At 37.4% G+C, this 18,217-nt stretch overlaps 1 protein-coding gene across 1 annotated transcript in view; it reads right to left on the reverse strand.

Moving 5' to 3' along the window:
* Positions 1-4,425: 4,425 nt before the first annotated feature.
* Positions 4,426-18,217, reverse strand: part of LOC127834355 (F-box-like/WD repeat-containing protein TBL1XR1) — a 29,810-nt gene continuing 16,018 nt past the window's right edge. The window contains exons 9-15 of the mRNA XM_052360116.1: positions 17,300-17,360; positions 15,731-15,852; positions 15,083-15,157; positions 13,007-13,134; positions 10,333-10,498; positions 8,030-8,131; positions 4,426-6,146 (exon numbers count right to left, since the gene is read on the reverse strand). Of these exons, the coding sequence (XP_052216076.1) occupies positions 6,120-6,146; positions 8,030-8,131; positions 10,333-10,498; positions 13,007-13,134; positions 15,083-15,157; positions 15,731-15,852; positions 17,300-17,360 (681 nt within the window). The 3' untranslated portion in view covers positions 4,426-6,119. The remainder of the gene's footprint in view (positions 6,147-8,029; positions 8,132-10,332; positions 10,499-13,006; positions 13,135-15,082; positions 15,158-15,730; positions 15,853-17,299; positions 17,361-18,217) is intronic.

An 18,217-nucleotide genomic window follows, 5' to 3' on the forward strand; every position in this document is an offset into this window, starting at 1 on the left:
TGGTACTATTTATATGTTTTCAATCCATTTATAGTATTCGGGACCGTAGATTTTTCCAAATAACTCTATAATTAATGTTATGATAACAATCGGGGATTTTCGTATTACCGACAATTGCTCCTGTTCATACAGATAAACGCGATGACAAAAAGAAGCAGTGGATTATACTGCTTGTGTTTGCTTAATTTGAAACTTAATTCTATTCCGTGTACTATTACATCGTTTTGTTATTACAAATTGCGGTACCTGGTCCCGTATTTACGATAATAATAACATATTTGTTGTCAAAATATTTTGTCAATTGAGATTGTCATTTTGTTTAACAAAAAATATTGATAATAGAAATAATAAATGCAATATTACGAATCATATGCATGTTTTAAATCAAATGGTAATATTATTTTTTGGTTTAATACATTTCAGGATCTCGAGATATCGATCGAGCGAGAAAGTGTTTAATATAACTGGTGGTCAATCGACCTAGAAAGTGACACATGAAAGAGTTGGTAATCAATCAAATAGCGGCGCATTGTGCGAAAGAGCAAACGGGCGAGTGACTGTTTCTAGGTTCTGTTACTAGGTAGCATATCACATAAATCAAAACGATGAATGTTTTAATGCCTCCATTCATGCAATAACAGTTATAATCAACTGTTGACAAACAGATTTCAGCCAGTATACACAGTAATTATTCGTTTAGATTGTTCCCCTTAGAACGAATGCAAAGTAAGTATACGCAATATGTTTATATGAAAAGCGTTTTAAAATAACTATTCAATGAATACATTCTAAATCTCTTGGGAATTCAACCAAACAGAAGAATTACTTTTAGTGAGGACCAAACTTGATTCTACACTTACGTAGCGCAAAATGATTCGCCAGTGAGGAGTAACCTCTGTAGGTGTATTCCAACAAATCCTTACTGTTATCTCCCTTGATTTGATGCTTATAAGATTGTATGGCACGTTGTCGAAAAAAAAAATGAAATTAAAATGAGCCGCGCTCTAAGAAAACTGTGATTAATGCATGTGCGTAAAGTGTCGTCTCAGATTAGCCTGTGTGGACTGCATGCCTAAAAGGTTCTCAGATCAGCCTGTGTGGACTGCGAGCCTAAAGTCCTCTCAGATTAGCCTGTGCAGACTGCATGTCCTCTCAGATTAGCCTGTGCGGACTGCATGCCTTAAGTCCGGTTTTCCCAGAGCGAGGCTCAAATACGGACACTACATGGACAGTGGTATAAATATAATTAACCAAAATATTTAATCTCATAAACAATTAAATAACGTTTGTACAATTCATATACATGTATGCGATAATCACTGGTGGGTGGAATCATTTAAAAGGCAAAGAAAGTATAGAACGCATTGTAAAACAGGCTCATGCGGTCAATCTTCGAGTGTGACCTTGACCTTGAGGCGGCGTTACTGACTTATGCCTCCTGAATCCCAAATTAGCACAACATTTGATGCTGGTTTTAGGAATTCATTGAAAGGGAATATAATATAAGAGCGGACACACACACAAAACGGACACGAACATTTACGATTCAAAATTGAACCTTTTGGTGTGACCTTAACATTGAGCTTACGTGAAGGCACTTCGTCTCAATTACCTTAACATTTGAGCCAGAAAGCATAACAATCTCTTAAAGGGCATATGAGCTATGGAGCGGATAGGAAAACGACAAGCAGACGGACAAAGGGAATTCCTTAAACCCATACCTTTTCACGGTGGGGGTTTAACGATAATTGAATCCCATATTCCACATTTAGTTTTTGTTGATGCAAAGAAATGTTTCGGATACGCTGCAACAAAATGCCAGATATTCTGTATGCATATGACGTGTTGTTTGTATATAAAGATTATTACACCCTCTATTTTCATTCCATGAAATTGCTGGGTTGAAGTCGTAAAGTATGATAGATGTCACTTAGTACATATCTACATATATAGTATGCGCCCGCTTCCGCCCTTCTAAACCGATACGATTTCCTCTTCTTCTAAGTTACTTTGATTCAAATAACCAATCTCTTACACACATTTTAACCATTTGCATTCGCATATTATGTCGTTACCATTCAACAATTCAAATAATGTCCATCCAGCGCTTTGATTGAAAGGATAAGAACTATTTTCCGCGTAGACTTCCTAGTCAAAACGCATAACTATTCTCGTCTGGTTATAGATCGTTTCTATGTTCACATGGTCGGTATCTCTGTCAATATAGTCCGTTTCCGCATAGCTATAGTCCGTTTTCGTATTATGTCAATTCATTAATTTATAGACCGTTTCAAAAAGTATTTAAACCGGTAAGAGCACATCGTCACGTGACTGCCGATAACGATGAAAGAATAAATTAACTTCGTGGTTTGAGGCCACGTGAATTTTGTTGGAAAGAGTTTCGTATGTGTGTTTCTATATTATGCATTTTGTCTGCGAGGATAGTTTCAGATTGTTTCAAATTTTGATTTAAGACTTTACAATCTGGAATGCATGCGATTTCAAAATAACATGTATTGATCTGCTGTGCAATTTTAATTAAAATACATCTCCTGTAGTTATTGTTGTAACAAAGTTCTTAATGACAGTCATATTATATCGAACCTCCATCATTTCGTTTAATTTTGTTATTGCGTTTTAATTTAAATCACATAAATAAACTGCGCATTTATAAGTGCGATTTATATCGTCTCATTTTTTGCTTGTTTACAAAACGTTCAAAGCATGTGACATTCCAACGCCCCATTGGTGCCCCAACAGCTTATGCGTCATGTATAGCCAGTTTCCATAAAGTAGGTCAAGCAGATAATAATGCGTATGTGTCTCAACTAGCGAAAAATTAAATGGCGGGTGGTATGGGGAGGACACCACATTGAACGTTGTATGCGGGAAACAGAGGAAATGGTCACCACAATGAAAAGTGTATGCGTGATAGTGACGTAATGTTGACACATAGAATAATTTAAAAAAGTTGTTTTATACAATTTAATTGAATAGTGGTTATGTTTTAAACGTAAACTGATCGTTGCATGGCATTCCAGAGGCGGCGCAAAGGTTTTTCTTATTAAAATGTCACCAGTAATTTATCTTATAAGCGAAGAAAAAACATCTTCAAGTCGTATTCTGTACGTTAACTAGTGTTATTTTAAATATACGACTTATTACAAGTTAAACCAACCGCAACTTTAAGTTTAAATGCATGGCTAAAAGGGGCAGTCTGGTAAAATTACGATTTTCAAAATAACTGCCATAGATTTAAAAAAAAAATTGCACGTTTTCTTTAAACAGAGCGAGGCAACACTCTTGACTGAGAAATATAAAATAAGTTTCATTAATGGATTTGGAATCGAAAAAAAATACTTAAGCGTTTGTAACGCGTTTTCTTGATAACATTGATCAAATGTGTAGAATTAACCAAGCGTTTATAATTCGCAAATAAAAAAAAAAAGTTACGTTGCGCAGTGGTAGAGCACTAGCTTTTCCTTCCGGAGGTCCCGCGTTCGACTCCCGGAGACGGCAATACATTTTATTTAACCTTTTTTCTTGTCATAATAATAAGTTACGACTATTTAAATAGACTTGATTTGTTATTTAACATACTGAACATTTCTCAAAAATACGAAAATATCTGAACATTCCCATAAAAGCTTTTGTTTGGTGGCCACCATAGCCTTCCAATGGGGTTTCCGTACTTTTCATAAAATCTTCATGTTCGCTCTGGTTTTATAAGTGGTGAGGGGAAGGACTAAGGCACCTGACAGATTCCTCACCTGTCCAGTATGGTGACCCCTGACCACCTTGTGTGTGTGTACTTCGACGTTGATGTGGTCCGTCTGCGTCTGATGCTGCGTGTCCCAGCACTCCTAATATGCTTACTAGACTCACGTAAGTTTGGGCGAATTTTGAATTAAAGAGATGGCATTTTCAGCCATTCAGTTGTTAGTTTAAGATATTCAAGTTTGCTGAGGCCCAGTAGTGCGAGAGGGGGAAGCCAGAGTACCCGAAGGACATCCCCAGGTATAAAAATACCCCCCTTAAAAAAATGCCAATGCAAAATATTCTGCTATTTTATACAAAAAAAGTTTTGCTCCCCCCCCCGCCCCAAAAAAACAACAACAAACATGCATAAGATTAGCCAATTAATGTGACCGTGTAAAATGAATATCTAGGAAAGTAACGATTCATCGCATGTCCATTTTAGATTAACCCTTTCCCCTTTCCCACTTAAAAGCAAAAAGCCTGAAACTCGCAGTCTGTTCAGGTTTTATGCTGTTTGCTGCTCATCAGTATCTTAGGGTTAAAAATGAATTAAAAACTTTAATCTACTTAGAAAGGTCTTTAATTAAATTTAACTTTCTAAGGGACTAAAAATGCGTAAAAAATACTATCTTAGTCGTAAAGGGTTAAAGCACAACAACATGAGGAGACTTTGGTAAGCAATTTATTTAAAAAATAAAACACAGTATGAATATAATGATGATCGATCATGTACATTTATATTGAAACGACACTGAAACCAGAGAGACGCAGCCAACATAAGTAACACAAAAATGTCAACTAGTCTCCAGTGAAAATGTCAAACGCACCAGAGTATATTTGTTGCAAAATAGCAACATTTTTCATGTCAAATACCTAACGTCACAATATTTGATAGAATTGTTTATAACATATGTTTCATTTTTAATAACTAACAGCACAATATTTGGTAGAATTGTTTATAACATATGTTTCATTTTTAATAACTAACAGCACAATATTTGGTAGAATTGTTTATAACATCACATAGTTCCGTTTCTAATTACCACAATACACAGTACAATACTACGCAGGGCTTTATATTACACCAATAATGTTTCGTACCATCAAATACAATACAGTCCATTTTAAATACAATTGTTTCAACCAATTAAAGCATTATCTTTGATACTGTGCAGTACTCCAGCTAGGATTAAAAAGGGCATCACATAGTTCCGTTTCTAATAACCACAAGACACAGTACAATCTTTCTATTACACCAAATATGTTTTGTGCCATCAAATACAATTCAATCCATTTTACATACCATTTTTTTACCAATTCAAATATTTCCTTTGATACTGTGCAGTACTGCAGCTAGGATTTAAAAAGGGCTGTGTGATATTTATCGCACACAGTTCTATTATCCATGTGGAACATTTTATTATAATATGTGGCTCTTATATATTACTTCATGTATTTTATTTTGAAACATTGTTTTCCTAAAATGAATAACACTAGTTACACTGTGTTAATTAAGATGATGTATAGTTACTTCTAATAAAATTTGCTGTAAATTATGTGATCAACTCAAAATAGGGCATGGTGCAGATCCAAGGGGGCAGAGTGGCACCTAGGAGCGGCTGAGTTGCACCTAGGGGTGGCACAGAAGCACTTAGGGGCGGCAGGGTGGCACCTAGGGGCAGCACAGTGGCATTTTAGGGCACCACAGTGGCACCTAGGTGGGGCCTGAGTGGACATTTAGACCTAGCTGGAGCACTGCTGTACAAGGTCAGTATACAAGCAACAGATGCATCCTACATTTTCCTTACGTAAGGTAATACAACTCATAATACTCCAGTTCCCTATCTTATTCATGATTTTCATATTAAGATTCCGTCTGTACCCTATCTTATTGATGATTTTCATATTAAGATTCCGTCTGTACCCTATCTTATTCATGATTTTCATATCAACATTCCCTCTTCATGATCTTGTTGGACCACACCGAATCTGATGTTTAATTTCAATTTCGCTATCTGCAAAGGCAAAACTGTGAAAACTAACAGGTCTCATAAAAGCATTTTCACAAATTCTGACTGCTTCATTCTGTTACGATCTGACCTGCGCTTATCTATTTCCATGGCCAATTTCGCCTTCAATCTGTCAACAAGCAACAATTAATGGCTCACACTTTTTTCACTTTTCAGCTATCACTGACAAAACTTTACTTCAACTTTACCATTACAGACAAAAAGTACAGGAACGTGTGTATGAGTGTATATCCAACAGCGCCTTCTGGGTACTATGTGTTTTCTTGAATTAATCTTTGGTCAACCTGAATGTAAGTTTCTTGAATTGAAGAATCTAAACATGCGAAGCTCTCACTTCCGAAGGTCTAACACGAACACCTGCAACAGACGAGAAAAAAAGGCAATGCCACAAAACAAGGTCTTCAATGTTGTAAAAATTCACCCATTTATGCTTAGTGGACTCTCCCATCCTTCAATATTGGATCAATTTATTTCCAAAATAAGAGATTTCCAGTATATTAATTTCTATATTTAGAATATTTATTACAGAAATTCTTTTAAGGAAACAGCGCAGACCCTGATGAGACGCCACATCATGCGGCGTCTCATGGGTCTACGCAGTTTGCCAAGGCCTTTTTTCTAGATGCTAGGCATAAAATTGGTTAATGTACTTATTAATTTAAATAATTGTGCAATGTCACCAGAGTGTTGCATTTCAAAACATAAACACACCATTTTGAAACCATACGATACCTTAATGAAAACTACGGTTATTAAGCTAAAACCATTTTTCTATTTCACTTTGTAACAGTGACCTTGACCTTATCACACTGGCCCAAAATGAAAGTGTTGTCTAATCAGTGAGCTTGATTGACAGCTGGCCAGCAAATAAAAACTGTGTGTTTAAGGCAATCATCCAGTGATTTTCAACTCGCCATGCCATTTGTGCTCCTCTTAAGTCAAACAGAATTTGTTTAATGAACAATATGTATTTAATTATTGTATCTTTTACCATTTACTCTTTCTTTTAATACAAAAGTACTCTATAGAGCTTATTATTAAATTAACAAGATTCAACCCTGTTTTAACTTTATTTGTTATATTGTCACAGCAACAGTAAAATGTATTCAACAATCAGTTATCGGCTCGCCCGCTAGAATATTTAGTTTAGTTCTTACATTACTTATCAGGACAAGTGGATGACTTGATAGTCAATATGGCGACGTCCATACCGAGACAGGTATTTTTTGCTGTTTTATACCCTTTATCACTTGTATTTATTGTTTACATGTTGCTCACTTTCCAGCCATATCAGCAAAAAAGTTACTAGCGTTTATTTACTGATATGACTGGAAAGTGAGCATCATTTAAAAATTAAACAAAAGTAATAAAGGGTATACAACAGCGGTAAATAACTGTCTTGGCATAAACGTTGCCATCTTAAAAGCCTGCATGCTATACATGGGAGCGCACTATACGAAGGAGCGCGCTATACATGGGAGCACGCTATACATGGGAGCGCGCTATACGAGGGAAAATTCTGTATCACATGATTACCCCCTCTAAATGAGTGCGTTTTTCATGCTGTGCTCCGGAATGGATTATCGCACATACATACATGTATATGAGCATTGTTCTGGTAAAACTGGCCTTAATGCATGTTTGTAAAGAGAAGTCTAAATAAGCCTATTGCCAAGCAATACATGTCCCCTACCGGCTCCACCACTTTCAGAATTTATTTTATTTTATTTTTATATTTGTTGCCATAGCAACCAGAATTCTTGATGTAGGAACAAAACTAAAAGACGTGCATAATCTCCATATTGCCATCTGACCATGTTTCAAGTTTCATGAAAAAAATATGGAGAACTTTTAAAGTTATCGCAGGATCCAAAAAAGTGTGACAGACTCACAGACAGACGCACAGAGCGCAAACCATAAGTCCCATCCGGTGAAACCGGTAGGGGACAATTAGCCTGTTATATGACCCGCGCTATGTGCTGGGCTTAATGCATGTGCCTAAAAATTTGCCCAGAAGCGAATTAGGCTAAATAGGGACTACACTTTCCGCTTTCATGGTGTGTTTTTTAAAAAGAGGTCTCTTTTAAACTTAACTAAAATCTAGTTTAGGTGAAAAGTGTCGTCCCTGATTAGCCTGTGGGGACTGCACAGGCAAATTTGGGACGACACTTTACGCACATGCAGTTTTTCCCCCTTGTCCCAAACCAAGGCTCTCATTCCTGCAATACATGGCTACTTACAGATCCATCAGAGGCACTGGCCCCCACTTTGTCACCGCGGTGATTCCAACACACCTCGAATATGCCTCCAGTGCCACGGTAACTGTGCACGAGTGATCCCGTCTGAAAATAAAGTAAATATGCACATTAAAAAAAAATTCACTCTTTCCTGATATATATGGCCTAAATAAGCTTTTTCAAATGTTTTCATAAATAAACAACATCATCTTCATGTTACTAATATGTTTTATGTACATGTACAATGTCATGTTACTATTGTAGTACATGTAGCATGACAAAAATGTTCTCTATTTATAAAAACATACCTTGAAAAAGCCTTATTAGACAAAAATATATCAGGAAAGAGTGATCATTTTTGTTTGTCTATTTATTATAATCACTACTGGATATGAAACTGGGGTTTTCAAGCTGTAGTCCATATTTTATTTTAAGCCATATTTAAAGTGTCATGGGATAAGCTTTTAAAAATCTCAGTAACATTTGCATCACTGCCAGGGGTGTGATTTGGGGCACACTTTGGGGGAGAAATACATCCTTCCTCTGTCACTGTTTCATCAAAAGACTTATATCATGCAAAAGAACTACTGGAATTTGGTAAAGCAACTTAGGCATTTAAGACACAAGTCACAGCAGGTGGCTGGAGGCAGCCATGTATCAGACTGGAAGCAAATTATTGTTTAACCCTTTACCACTTAGCTACGTATTTTCACGGATTTGTAGTCCATTACAAGGTTAAATTTAAATAAAGACCTTTATTACTAAATTCAAATTTTAAAGGCTTCATTTCCATCACTTAGATACTGATGAGCAACAAAATAAAACCTGAACAGACTGAGAGTTACTCGCAGGCTGTTCTGGTTTTATGCTGGTTGCAACAGCCATTTTTACTTTGTTTCTTATATGGGTAAGAGTTAATGTCCAATGTTCAAACGCTTGATATCAACAATCAAAACCTACAGACTTTCAGGCCAACAGGCTCACTCCTTTATACCCATAAAAATGTGGAATGGTGACAAACTGAAATCCGTAGCCTGTCTATTATATGTACATGCTGATGTTCCAGATGTTTAACCCTTTCAGTGCGGGAACCGAATTTTGAAGGCCTTTGCAAACAGTTTGGATCCAGATGAGACGCCACATAACGTGGCGTCTCATCAGGATCCAAACTGTTTGCTATTCTGATAATATTCTTTGAAAAAAATCGAAGAAAATGCTAATTTTAGAAATTCAGCAGACAACATTTTAGCAGACAACAAATTTCCCAGCATGCAAAGGGTTAAGCCACGTTATGCTCAAATGGGTCTTATGCCACATGTTGCCAGCATAGGTCCGGATCAGCCTGTGCGTTGGTGAAAGATTATGTGGTCTCATGAGCGAAAGAGCAGCTACGGACCAGACTGCGTCAATGGGCAGGTTGGTCTGAAGCTATGCTGCCCGCATATGTCATAAGACCCATTTTTGCTAGAAGCAGCTCATCTATTGAGGTAGCTGCTTGCTTGTTATAGATGTATAGGAAACACTGTACATAGGAACACAACACTATGACATGGAATGGTTTCCAGTAGCATTCCACAAAAGCAAAAAAGATATGGCAGCCGATTGAAGAGTTATGAGTTATAACTAGAGTTATGTCACAAAAGTGACCAAAACCCAAGCACAACTTTGTCAGCCATATGCAATGATAAAGGTGTTCTTCACTTAGTGATAACTACATAGTTAAAGTTTCAATTTACAGGTCTTTTCCAGCAGTATATACAGGTCCGTTTAACAGGCCCATTCCCAAAGTGAGATGGTATTAAAAATCCTGATTTTTTGTCAAAGAAGTGTCTTACGATTAGTATACCAATATTATATTTAAATTACATTTTACAAAGTATATAACTAAAATTCATATGATTGTGTTCTCATAATTTGAATAATTATAAAGTTATATTAAATGATTTTTACACAAATCAGTTGAGTTTTAGCAGAAAAAATTCCCAATCCCGAAATAGCATATTCCTCAAAATGGCCATGAGAATGCCAACCTTCGCGACGGGGCTTCAAAGAGAGATGTGATTGTTGTGTATTTAGATAATGCTGCTACGCCACGCATACTTGTAAATGAAGCGTAGCAATGCCCCGCCCCATGTTCTTCATAACTGCATGTTGACCTCTGATTTGGTCAGTTAGTTGTTAGGCATTGATCGCTTCTATCGTTGAATGATAATAAAGTAGCCACTGAAATTATATGCGTTTCACTTGTTTGTTTACCCAAACACAACAGTGATGATGAAGTGTGCCTTTGTGTACGCCCTACTTACGTTGACATTCCAGATGTGCACGCACTTGTCAAAGGACCCGCTGGCGAGGTACTTGCCGTCAGGACTGAAAGCGACGCTGTACACAGGCTCCTGGTGCTTGGTCAGAGTGTGGAGACAGGTGCCTCGCTCAACCTCCCACAGGCGCACCGTCGAGTCAAATGAAGCGCTGAAAAGAGCGAAAAAGTAGTTCCAGAGGTGTACCTTTTACAATAATGAGAAATTTGCAGACACACCTTGGAGTTTAACAATGGAATGTTAAAACAAGGCTATTGTCAAGCATTATGGTCCCCTACCGACTCTACCATTGTCAGAAATTCCACCATTTTCAAATTTGAAAAAAATAATTTTGGTTGCCATAGCAACCACAATTTTGATGTAGGAACAAAATGAAATGACGTGCATAATGTCCATATTGCCATCTATCCATGTTGCAAGTTTCATGAAAAAATATTAAGAACTTTTAAAGTTATCGCAGGATCCAGAAGTGTGACGGACAGACAAACTGATAGACAGACAGAGCGCAAACCATAAGACCCCTCCGGTGAAACCGGTAGGGGACAAAAAGGGAGTCCCAGTGGTGTTGGCATTTGTTACATATGCAGACACACCATGGAGTGGTGATAGAGAAACAGTAATACCAATTGTGTTTATTTATAATATATTTGCAGATGCAATGTCATGTAGAATATATGCTGTATAAAAATTAGGGATGGCATCGAATACCAATATCGGTATTCGAATGTTCGCAAATTTATTCAATCGAATATTCGCATAAAACGGCTGGATTGATTTTACCTTGTTATGTGTTAATTTCCATTGGTTTGTAAGTTATATCCGTTTGCTAAATACGAGGCTGTTTATTAACGTTGCTATCGAATAATTGTATCGCTGTCGACTAATACTATGACCGATGCTGTGATCGGGCACAAATAGAAGGAAAAACATCGTGTCATAGAATTTTATTTTTAATGATTCTACAGATTTGTAGCAGACCGCGCATATGTAAAACTAAGTTTACACACATTACACGTTGCGGTCTTCTTATCCACAGACCGTGTAAAGTATTCCATACAGCAGAAGGGGTTGGTGGCATTTCAGATTTGAATTATGATAACTTGATGATTGTTTAATTTATATCATCTGTTACTTTTGAGTATTCATATTTAAATGTCTGTTCAAACTGTGATCACAAAAACTAAATTATTATTCGCAAGTAAATTGAAGCCCTTAATTGGTACCTATTTGACAAACAACAGTTCGGGCCCTTTCTTATAGTTAGTATATTGCATTGAGTAATTCACACATTTTAATGGCTGTACATACTGTGATCACAAAACTTAATTATTATTCGCCAGTCAATTGAAACCGTTAATTGGCACCCCATTGGCAAACAACAGTCGGGGCCTTTCTTAGAGCGTGTATATTGCATTGCGCAATCAACGCTGATACGGGCCGCGTTATCAGTTTGACACGAAGAACGTCACGTCAAACATGTTACTCCTAAGTGATTTCGGTTGCTTTTTAGTAACCGAAAGCGGGTCGCAGGTCATTAAATATTGGTGAAATTACGTTTGGAAAAAAAAGCGAATATGCGAATATCATTTTTATTATTCGAATGCTGACCATTCAATTGAATATTCGATTATTCGAATAATTTTGCCATCCCTAATAAAAATATATCCAATGCACATTTTTAACTATATGTCGATATTCTGTGTTCAAATTTGTTGTTTAATGTTGATAGAGTGTTTTTCAGAATATTTGATTGGCAACCAATAGAATTTCCCTATTCAGGTGAAAATGGTAAACCCATTCCTACTTAGAAGCAAAATGAAAAAGAACAAATGCAACCAGCATAAAACCACAACATCCTGCAAATAACTAGCAGTCTGTTTAGACTTTGAGCTGTTTCTGGTTCATCAGTATCTTAGAGTAGGAAATGAAGGCATTAAATCTTGATATCTCGTAAGAAAGGACTGTAATTTGATAAGATTTTCTAACGGACTACAAACGAGTCAAAACCCGTATCTGAGTGGTAAAGGGTAAATGGTGCAGGACAAAAATCTCTTACCTCAATTAATGGGGGGTATTTCCTTACCTAGCAAATATGTGTGTTGCTTTTCTTTCCTGGCAAGTATAAGGGGTGCATTGGGATTGTCATTGCCTTAACCTGGCAAGTATGAGGGGTGCATTGGGATTGTCAGTGTCTTACCTGGCAAGTATTAGGGGTGCATTGGAATTGTCAGGGCCTTACCTGGCAAGTATGAGGGGTGCGTTGGGATTGTCAGTGCCTTACCTGGCAAGTATGAGGGGTGCGTTGGGATTGTCAGTGCCTTACCTGGCAAGTATGAGGGGTGCATTGGAATTGTCAGGGCCTTACCTGGCAAGTATGAGGGGTGCGTTGGGATTGTCAGTGCCTTACCTGGCAAGTATGAGGGGTGCGATGGGATTGTCAGTGCCTTACCTGGCAAGTATTAGAATTAAGTTGGGATTGTCAGTGCCTTACCTGACAAGTATGAAGGGTGCTTTGGGATTGTCAGTGCCTTACCTGGCAAATATGAGGGGTACGTTGGGATTGTCGGTGCCTTACCTGGCAAGTATAAGGGGTGCGTTGGGATTGTCAGTGCCTTACCTGGCAAGTATGAGGGGTGCGTTGGGATTGTCAGTGCCTTACCTGGCAAGTATGAGGGGTGCATTGGGATTGTCAGTGCCTGCCCCTGTTGGGCTCCACTTGATCGTGTAGATTTCCTTGTTGTGAGCCTGGAGGTCATGCACGCAGTGGTCCTGCTTCATGCTCCATATCTGCAACACACCCACGCATACACCTGAGGACACTCATAACTGGACTGCTTTCTCAACAATTGTTAAGTTTAGGTCACTTATTTATAGATAAGTATAAAAAATTTAGAGTTCTTTATTTCACACATTTTTTTCATTTTAAGCTTGTCATGTTTTCAAAATGATATTTGCATCCAATTTATTCCCTGAACAAAGGAAGCTTTAGTTTATCCTGTTAAAAGAGAGTAAGGAGTATTTGAGAAATTTTGGCCTGTTTGATAAATTACAGACCAGTAATTTTCTAATAATACTTTTTGTATAAATGACAAAGATTTTCAGAAAATCTAAGAGCTCAACACAACTAATTTACTTTCATGGACCTTTGTTTAGTAGTTAAATAATTCTTCTTGCAAGGGAAGTTTTCCCATAAATACCAACAAAATGAGAAATGCCAGTTTAGCAGGACCATTTATCGGGAAAATAATTGTAAATTTTTATTGTTTAGCTACAAATAAAACAAGAGGGCCCGAAAGTCCCAAAGTCTCTCACCTAAGAACTGACCTGTTCTGTGCATCAAAAGATATCATTAGAACAAATGTTCTGACCAAGTTGCATCGAGAGTGAACTCTTAAAAGACTAAATGTAACTTTTTCAGAGTGCTAACAAGGTTTTACTAAAGCCATATCAGGATAAATGCCCCGCCCCCTTGTGGCCATGTTTTTCAACAGACCGGAACCATTTAATTTTTCGAAATTCATCCAAGATATTATTCAAACAAATGCTCTTACCAAGTTTTATGATGATTGCACAATAAATGTGACTTTAGAATGTTTTAGTATAGCCATATAAGGAACAAGGGACAAAATTGGCACAAAACCAGGTTTTCAATAAAAAAAAAGTCTGATAAAGGGACAACTGCAACTCAAAATGTGCATTGCTACTGATTGTTCATCACAATTAACCCTTTTGTTTCAAAATCAAACTGTTTTTCGACCCCGTGACCTAGTTTCTGACCCGGCATGACACATATTGGATTTTGACGTAGATATTGTCTAGATACAACTTCTGACCAAGTTTCGTAAAGATGGGATGAAAACTATTTGAATTAGAGAGCGGACAACATGCTCAATGTTTAAAACGCACTAAGTGACCCTGTGACCTAGTTTTTAACCAGGCATGACCAATATTCGAACTTGACCTAGATATTGTCTAGATACAACTTCTGACCAAGTTTCGTAAAGATCAGATGAAAACTATTTGAATTAGAGAGCGGACAAGCTTGTTCCGCCCGCCTGCCAGCCAGCCCGACCACATTCGCCAATCTAATAACCATTTTTTTCCTTCGGAAAACCTGCTTAAAAATGCTCCGCAACCTGCGGCCATGTTTTTCAACCTACTGGAACAATTTTTGAACTCGTCCAAGATATCATTGGGACAAATCTTCTGAATAAGTTTCATGATGATTGGACAATAAATGTGGCCTCAAGAGTGTTAACAAGGTTTTACCTAAGCAATATAAGGAAAAATGACCCGCCCCTGGCAGCCATGTTTTTCAACCAACCAGAACCACTTTCAAACTTATCCAAGATATCTTTGGAACAAATCTTCTGACCATAGTCCATAAAGATCGGACAATAAATTGGCCTCTAGAGTGTTAACAAGGCAAATTTTGATGCCTCACAATGCAGGATGGACAATAGACAATCACAAAAGCTCACCATGAGCACATGGTACTTAGGTGAGCAAAATGTGCCCTTCCCCTGGGTGGCAATGTTTTTTAAGCAAATCTTTAGACCAAGTTTCATGATGATGGGACAATAAATGTGGCCTCTATCGAGCGTTAACAAGGCAAATATTGACGCCGCACGATGGACAATTGACAAAAGGCGATTACAAAAGCTCATTAGAATATTCTGCTCAGGTGAGCTAAAAAACATGTGTCAATGAGCGAGAACAGCAGAAGAAGTCTTACTTTTAAAGTCATGTCATCCGAGCATGATGCTAGCAAATTACCCTGCGGATCCCACTTTATTGCATTGACTTCATTCTGAAAAGGCAATAAAAGTCATGTCACAAGTTATCTTTGATGGCAGATGAATACACATTAAGTAGATTTGTCACCGACACCAATGACCCCATGACACATGTTAGGACTAAGCTGTGGTTGTAGTTTTTTAACCATTTAAAACATGCCTTATTTAAAATTAATAAGACTGTTTATAGAGGAGATGTAGGTTTTTAACCCAAGCTATCCTGTCTTTTGTGTTTTTTTATGCCAATGGGTGGCTCATTAAAATTTTAAAATTCTGAAAGGCATAGCCCACTCATACAAATATATTTTTTAATCTGACAGTCTATTCTCCCTTAATATACTGTTAAATCATGATTATTCTTGGGGTATTCGGTGATTTAGTGGTTTAAATGATCCTAATATTTAAGACAAACACATCAAAAAAGCAACCACCACAAATTCAACTTTTTTTTCCAAAATCAGAAATCCAAGAATTTACGTGTTCACTCAAGTCATTGTTTGAAAAACCACAACATTTCATGCAGAAAAATATATATATGATTTTAAGGTAAAATGTAATGATGTTGAGACAGTTGCCTAGCAACTTACCGTGTGCCCCTGGAATGTCTTGATGGGTCTGTCACAGCCTAGCCTGCACACCTGAATGCACTGGTCGGTGGAACAGGACGCAAAACTCGTGTTAGTCTGCCAGTCTACATCCAACGCAGGTGCTGTAGAAGAGAAATACCTTTGATATATGTGCTCTTAGAAAACGGGGCTTCATGCATGAGCATAAAGTGTTGTCCCGATTTTGCCTGCGCGGTCAGCTCATGCTAATGAGGGACGACACTCTGCTTGTATGGAATTTGGGGTCAATGCTAATCCAATTCCAGAAAGACAGAAAGTGTCGTGTTATATGTATTTCTGCTAGCATTAATCCTATACTATTGCAAAATGCTTTTTTTAGTTGTCTAGATTTGCTGGAACATATAAGAAAGAACCGAGAGGCATAAAACTCTGCATAGAAATGTGCCAGGCTTTTTTGCTGATTATATATCTGTTACACTGTTACACTCCCAATCGATAAAAGGTCTTTTTTCCAAAACCAAGTCCCATAATATTTGGTTCTATTTAAATATGTGTGAAATTAGAGCTATAAAGTATAGAAATACAGAGTCTTGAAAAGTAAATATATATTTTATTGATTTTTTTATGATGGAGAATTTCAGTGTAATGCTAATTATATGTGATTTGTTCTGTGAAAATTTGGCAAAATGCAAGTGTGTAAAGTGTCATCCCAGATCAGCCTGTGCAGTCCGTACAGGCTGATCAGGGACACCACTTTTCGCCTAAATTGAATTTTTGCTAAGAAGAGACTTCATTTAAACGAAAAATGTCAAAAGCGGAAAGTGTCCGCCCTAGTAAGCCTGTGCAGATTGCACAGGCTAATCAGGGACATTATGCATTATGCCCATTTTTCTCAGAACACAACTCATATTGATGATCTTTTTAAAATATAAATTCAACAATATATTATTTTTTCCCACTTCATGGTTTATTAAAACTAAAATTCCCTATTTCATGGGTATAGGTCATCTTTTTAAAATGGTGAGAGAAAGCCCTGGGTATCGTTGCTCAAAACTAAAACAGCCAGCAAAGGCTGAAGTCTGTTAACTTAAAACCCCCAAATCAACTTAATTTTTAAAGCAATTTTATAATCAAACACATGCAAATTTAGGTATACACATTTTTCAACATTTAACACATATATTTTTTGGTTTAAAAAGCACATATATATTTAGTATTGCTTTATTGTTATTTTGACAATGAGCAGTATATGCTTAAGTTGCCAATCTCTTCTGTTCTGTATATAAATCAATCCAAACATTAACCCATTTATACCTAGCGTCTAGAAAAAAGGCCTTGGCAAACAGCGTAGACCCAGATGAGACACTGCATGATGCGGCGTCTCATCTGGGTCTGGGATGTTTGCTTAAAGGAATTTCTGTAAAAAATATTCTAAATATAGATATAAATGTACTAGACATCCCTAATTTTGGAAATAAAATGATCCAATTTAGAAGGACGGGAGAGTCCACTAGGCATAAATGGGTTAACAACCGTTAGCTAAACCGGCTGTTCATGTTTTCATGAGCCATGTGTGCTATAGATACTTGCCTGAATGGAAAGAGAACTGTTGATGGCATCTACCTGTGGTGGCATCCCAGATTATTGTAGTCTGAAAACATACATGACCAGGGCTTAACCCTTCCATCGCTGAAACCGAATTGTAAAGGCCTATGCAAACAGTTTGGATCCAGATGAGACGCCACAGAACGTGGCGTCTCATCAGGATCCAAACTGTTTGCTATTCTGATAGTATTCTCTGGAAAAAAATCGAAGAAAGTGCTAATTTTAGAAATTTAGCAGACAACAATTTAGCACACGACAAATTTCCCAGCATGGAAAGGTTTAATGCATGTGCGTAAAGTGTCGTCTCAATTAGTGTGCACAGCCTGATCAGGGGCTACACTTTCTGCTTTTTGTTTAAAGGACGTCTCTTCTGAAAGAATATTCAGTTTGGATGGGAAGTTTTGTAACTGATTTGCCTGTGCAGACTGCACAGGATAATCTGGTATGCAGACTGCACATGATAATCTGGTATGCAGACTGCACATGATAATCTGGTATGCAGACTGCACAGGATAATCTGGTATGCAGACTGCACAGGATAATCTGGTATGCAGACTGCACAGGATAATCTGGTATACAGACTGCACAGGATAATCTGGTATACAGACTGCACAGGATAATCTGGTATATAGACTGCACAGGATAATCTGGTATATAGACTGCACAGGATAATCTGGTATATAGACTGCACAGGATAATCTGGTATATAGACTGCACAGGATAATCTGGTATGCAGACTGCACAGGATAATCTGGTATGCAGACTGCACAGGATAATCTGGTATGCAGACTGCACAGGATAATCTGGTATAACACTTTACACTCATGCATTTAGCCAAGATTTTCTAGAATAAGGCCCCCATGTACATAATTAACAGCGCCAAACTCCAATCTTCATATACTC

This window comes from Dreissena polymorpha, chromosome 6, assembly GCF_020536995.1.
Source record: "Dreissena polymorpha isolate Duluth1 chromosome 6, UMN_Dpol_1.0, whole genome shotgun sequence".
Taxonomy (NCBI): domain Eukaryota; kingdom Metazoa; phylum Mollusca; class Bivalvia; order Myida; family Dreissenidae; genus Dreissena; species Dreissena polymorpha.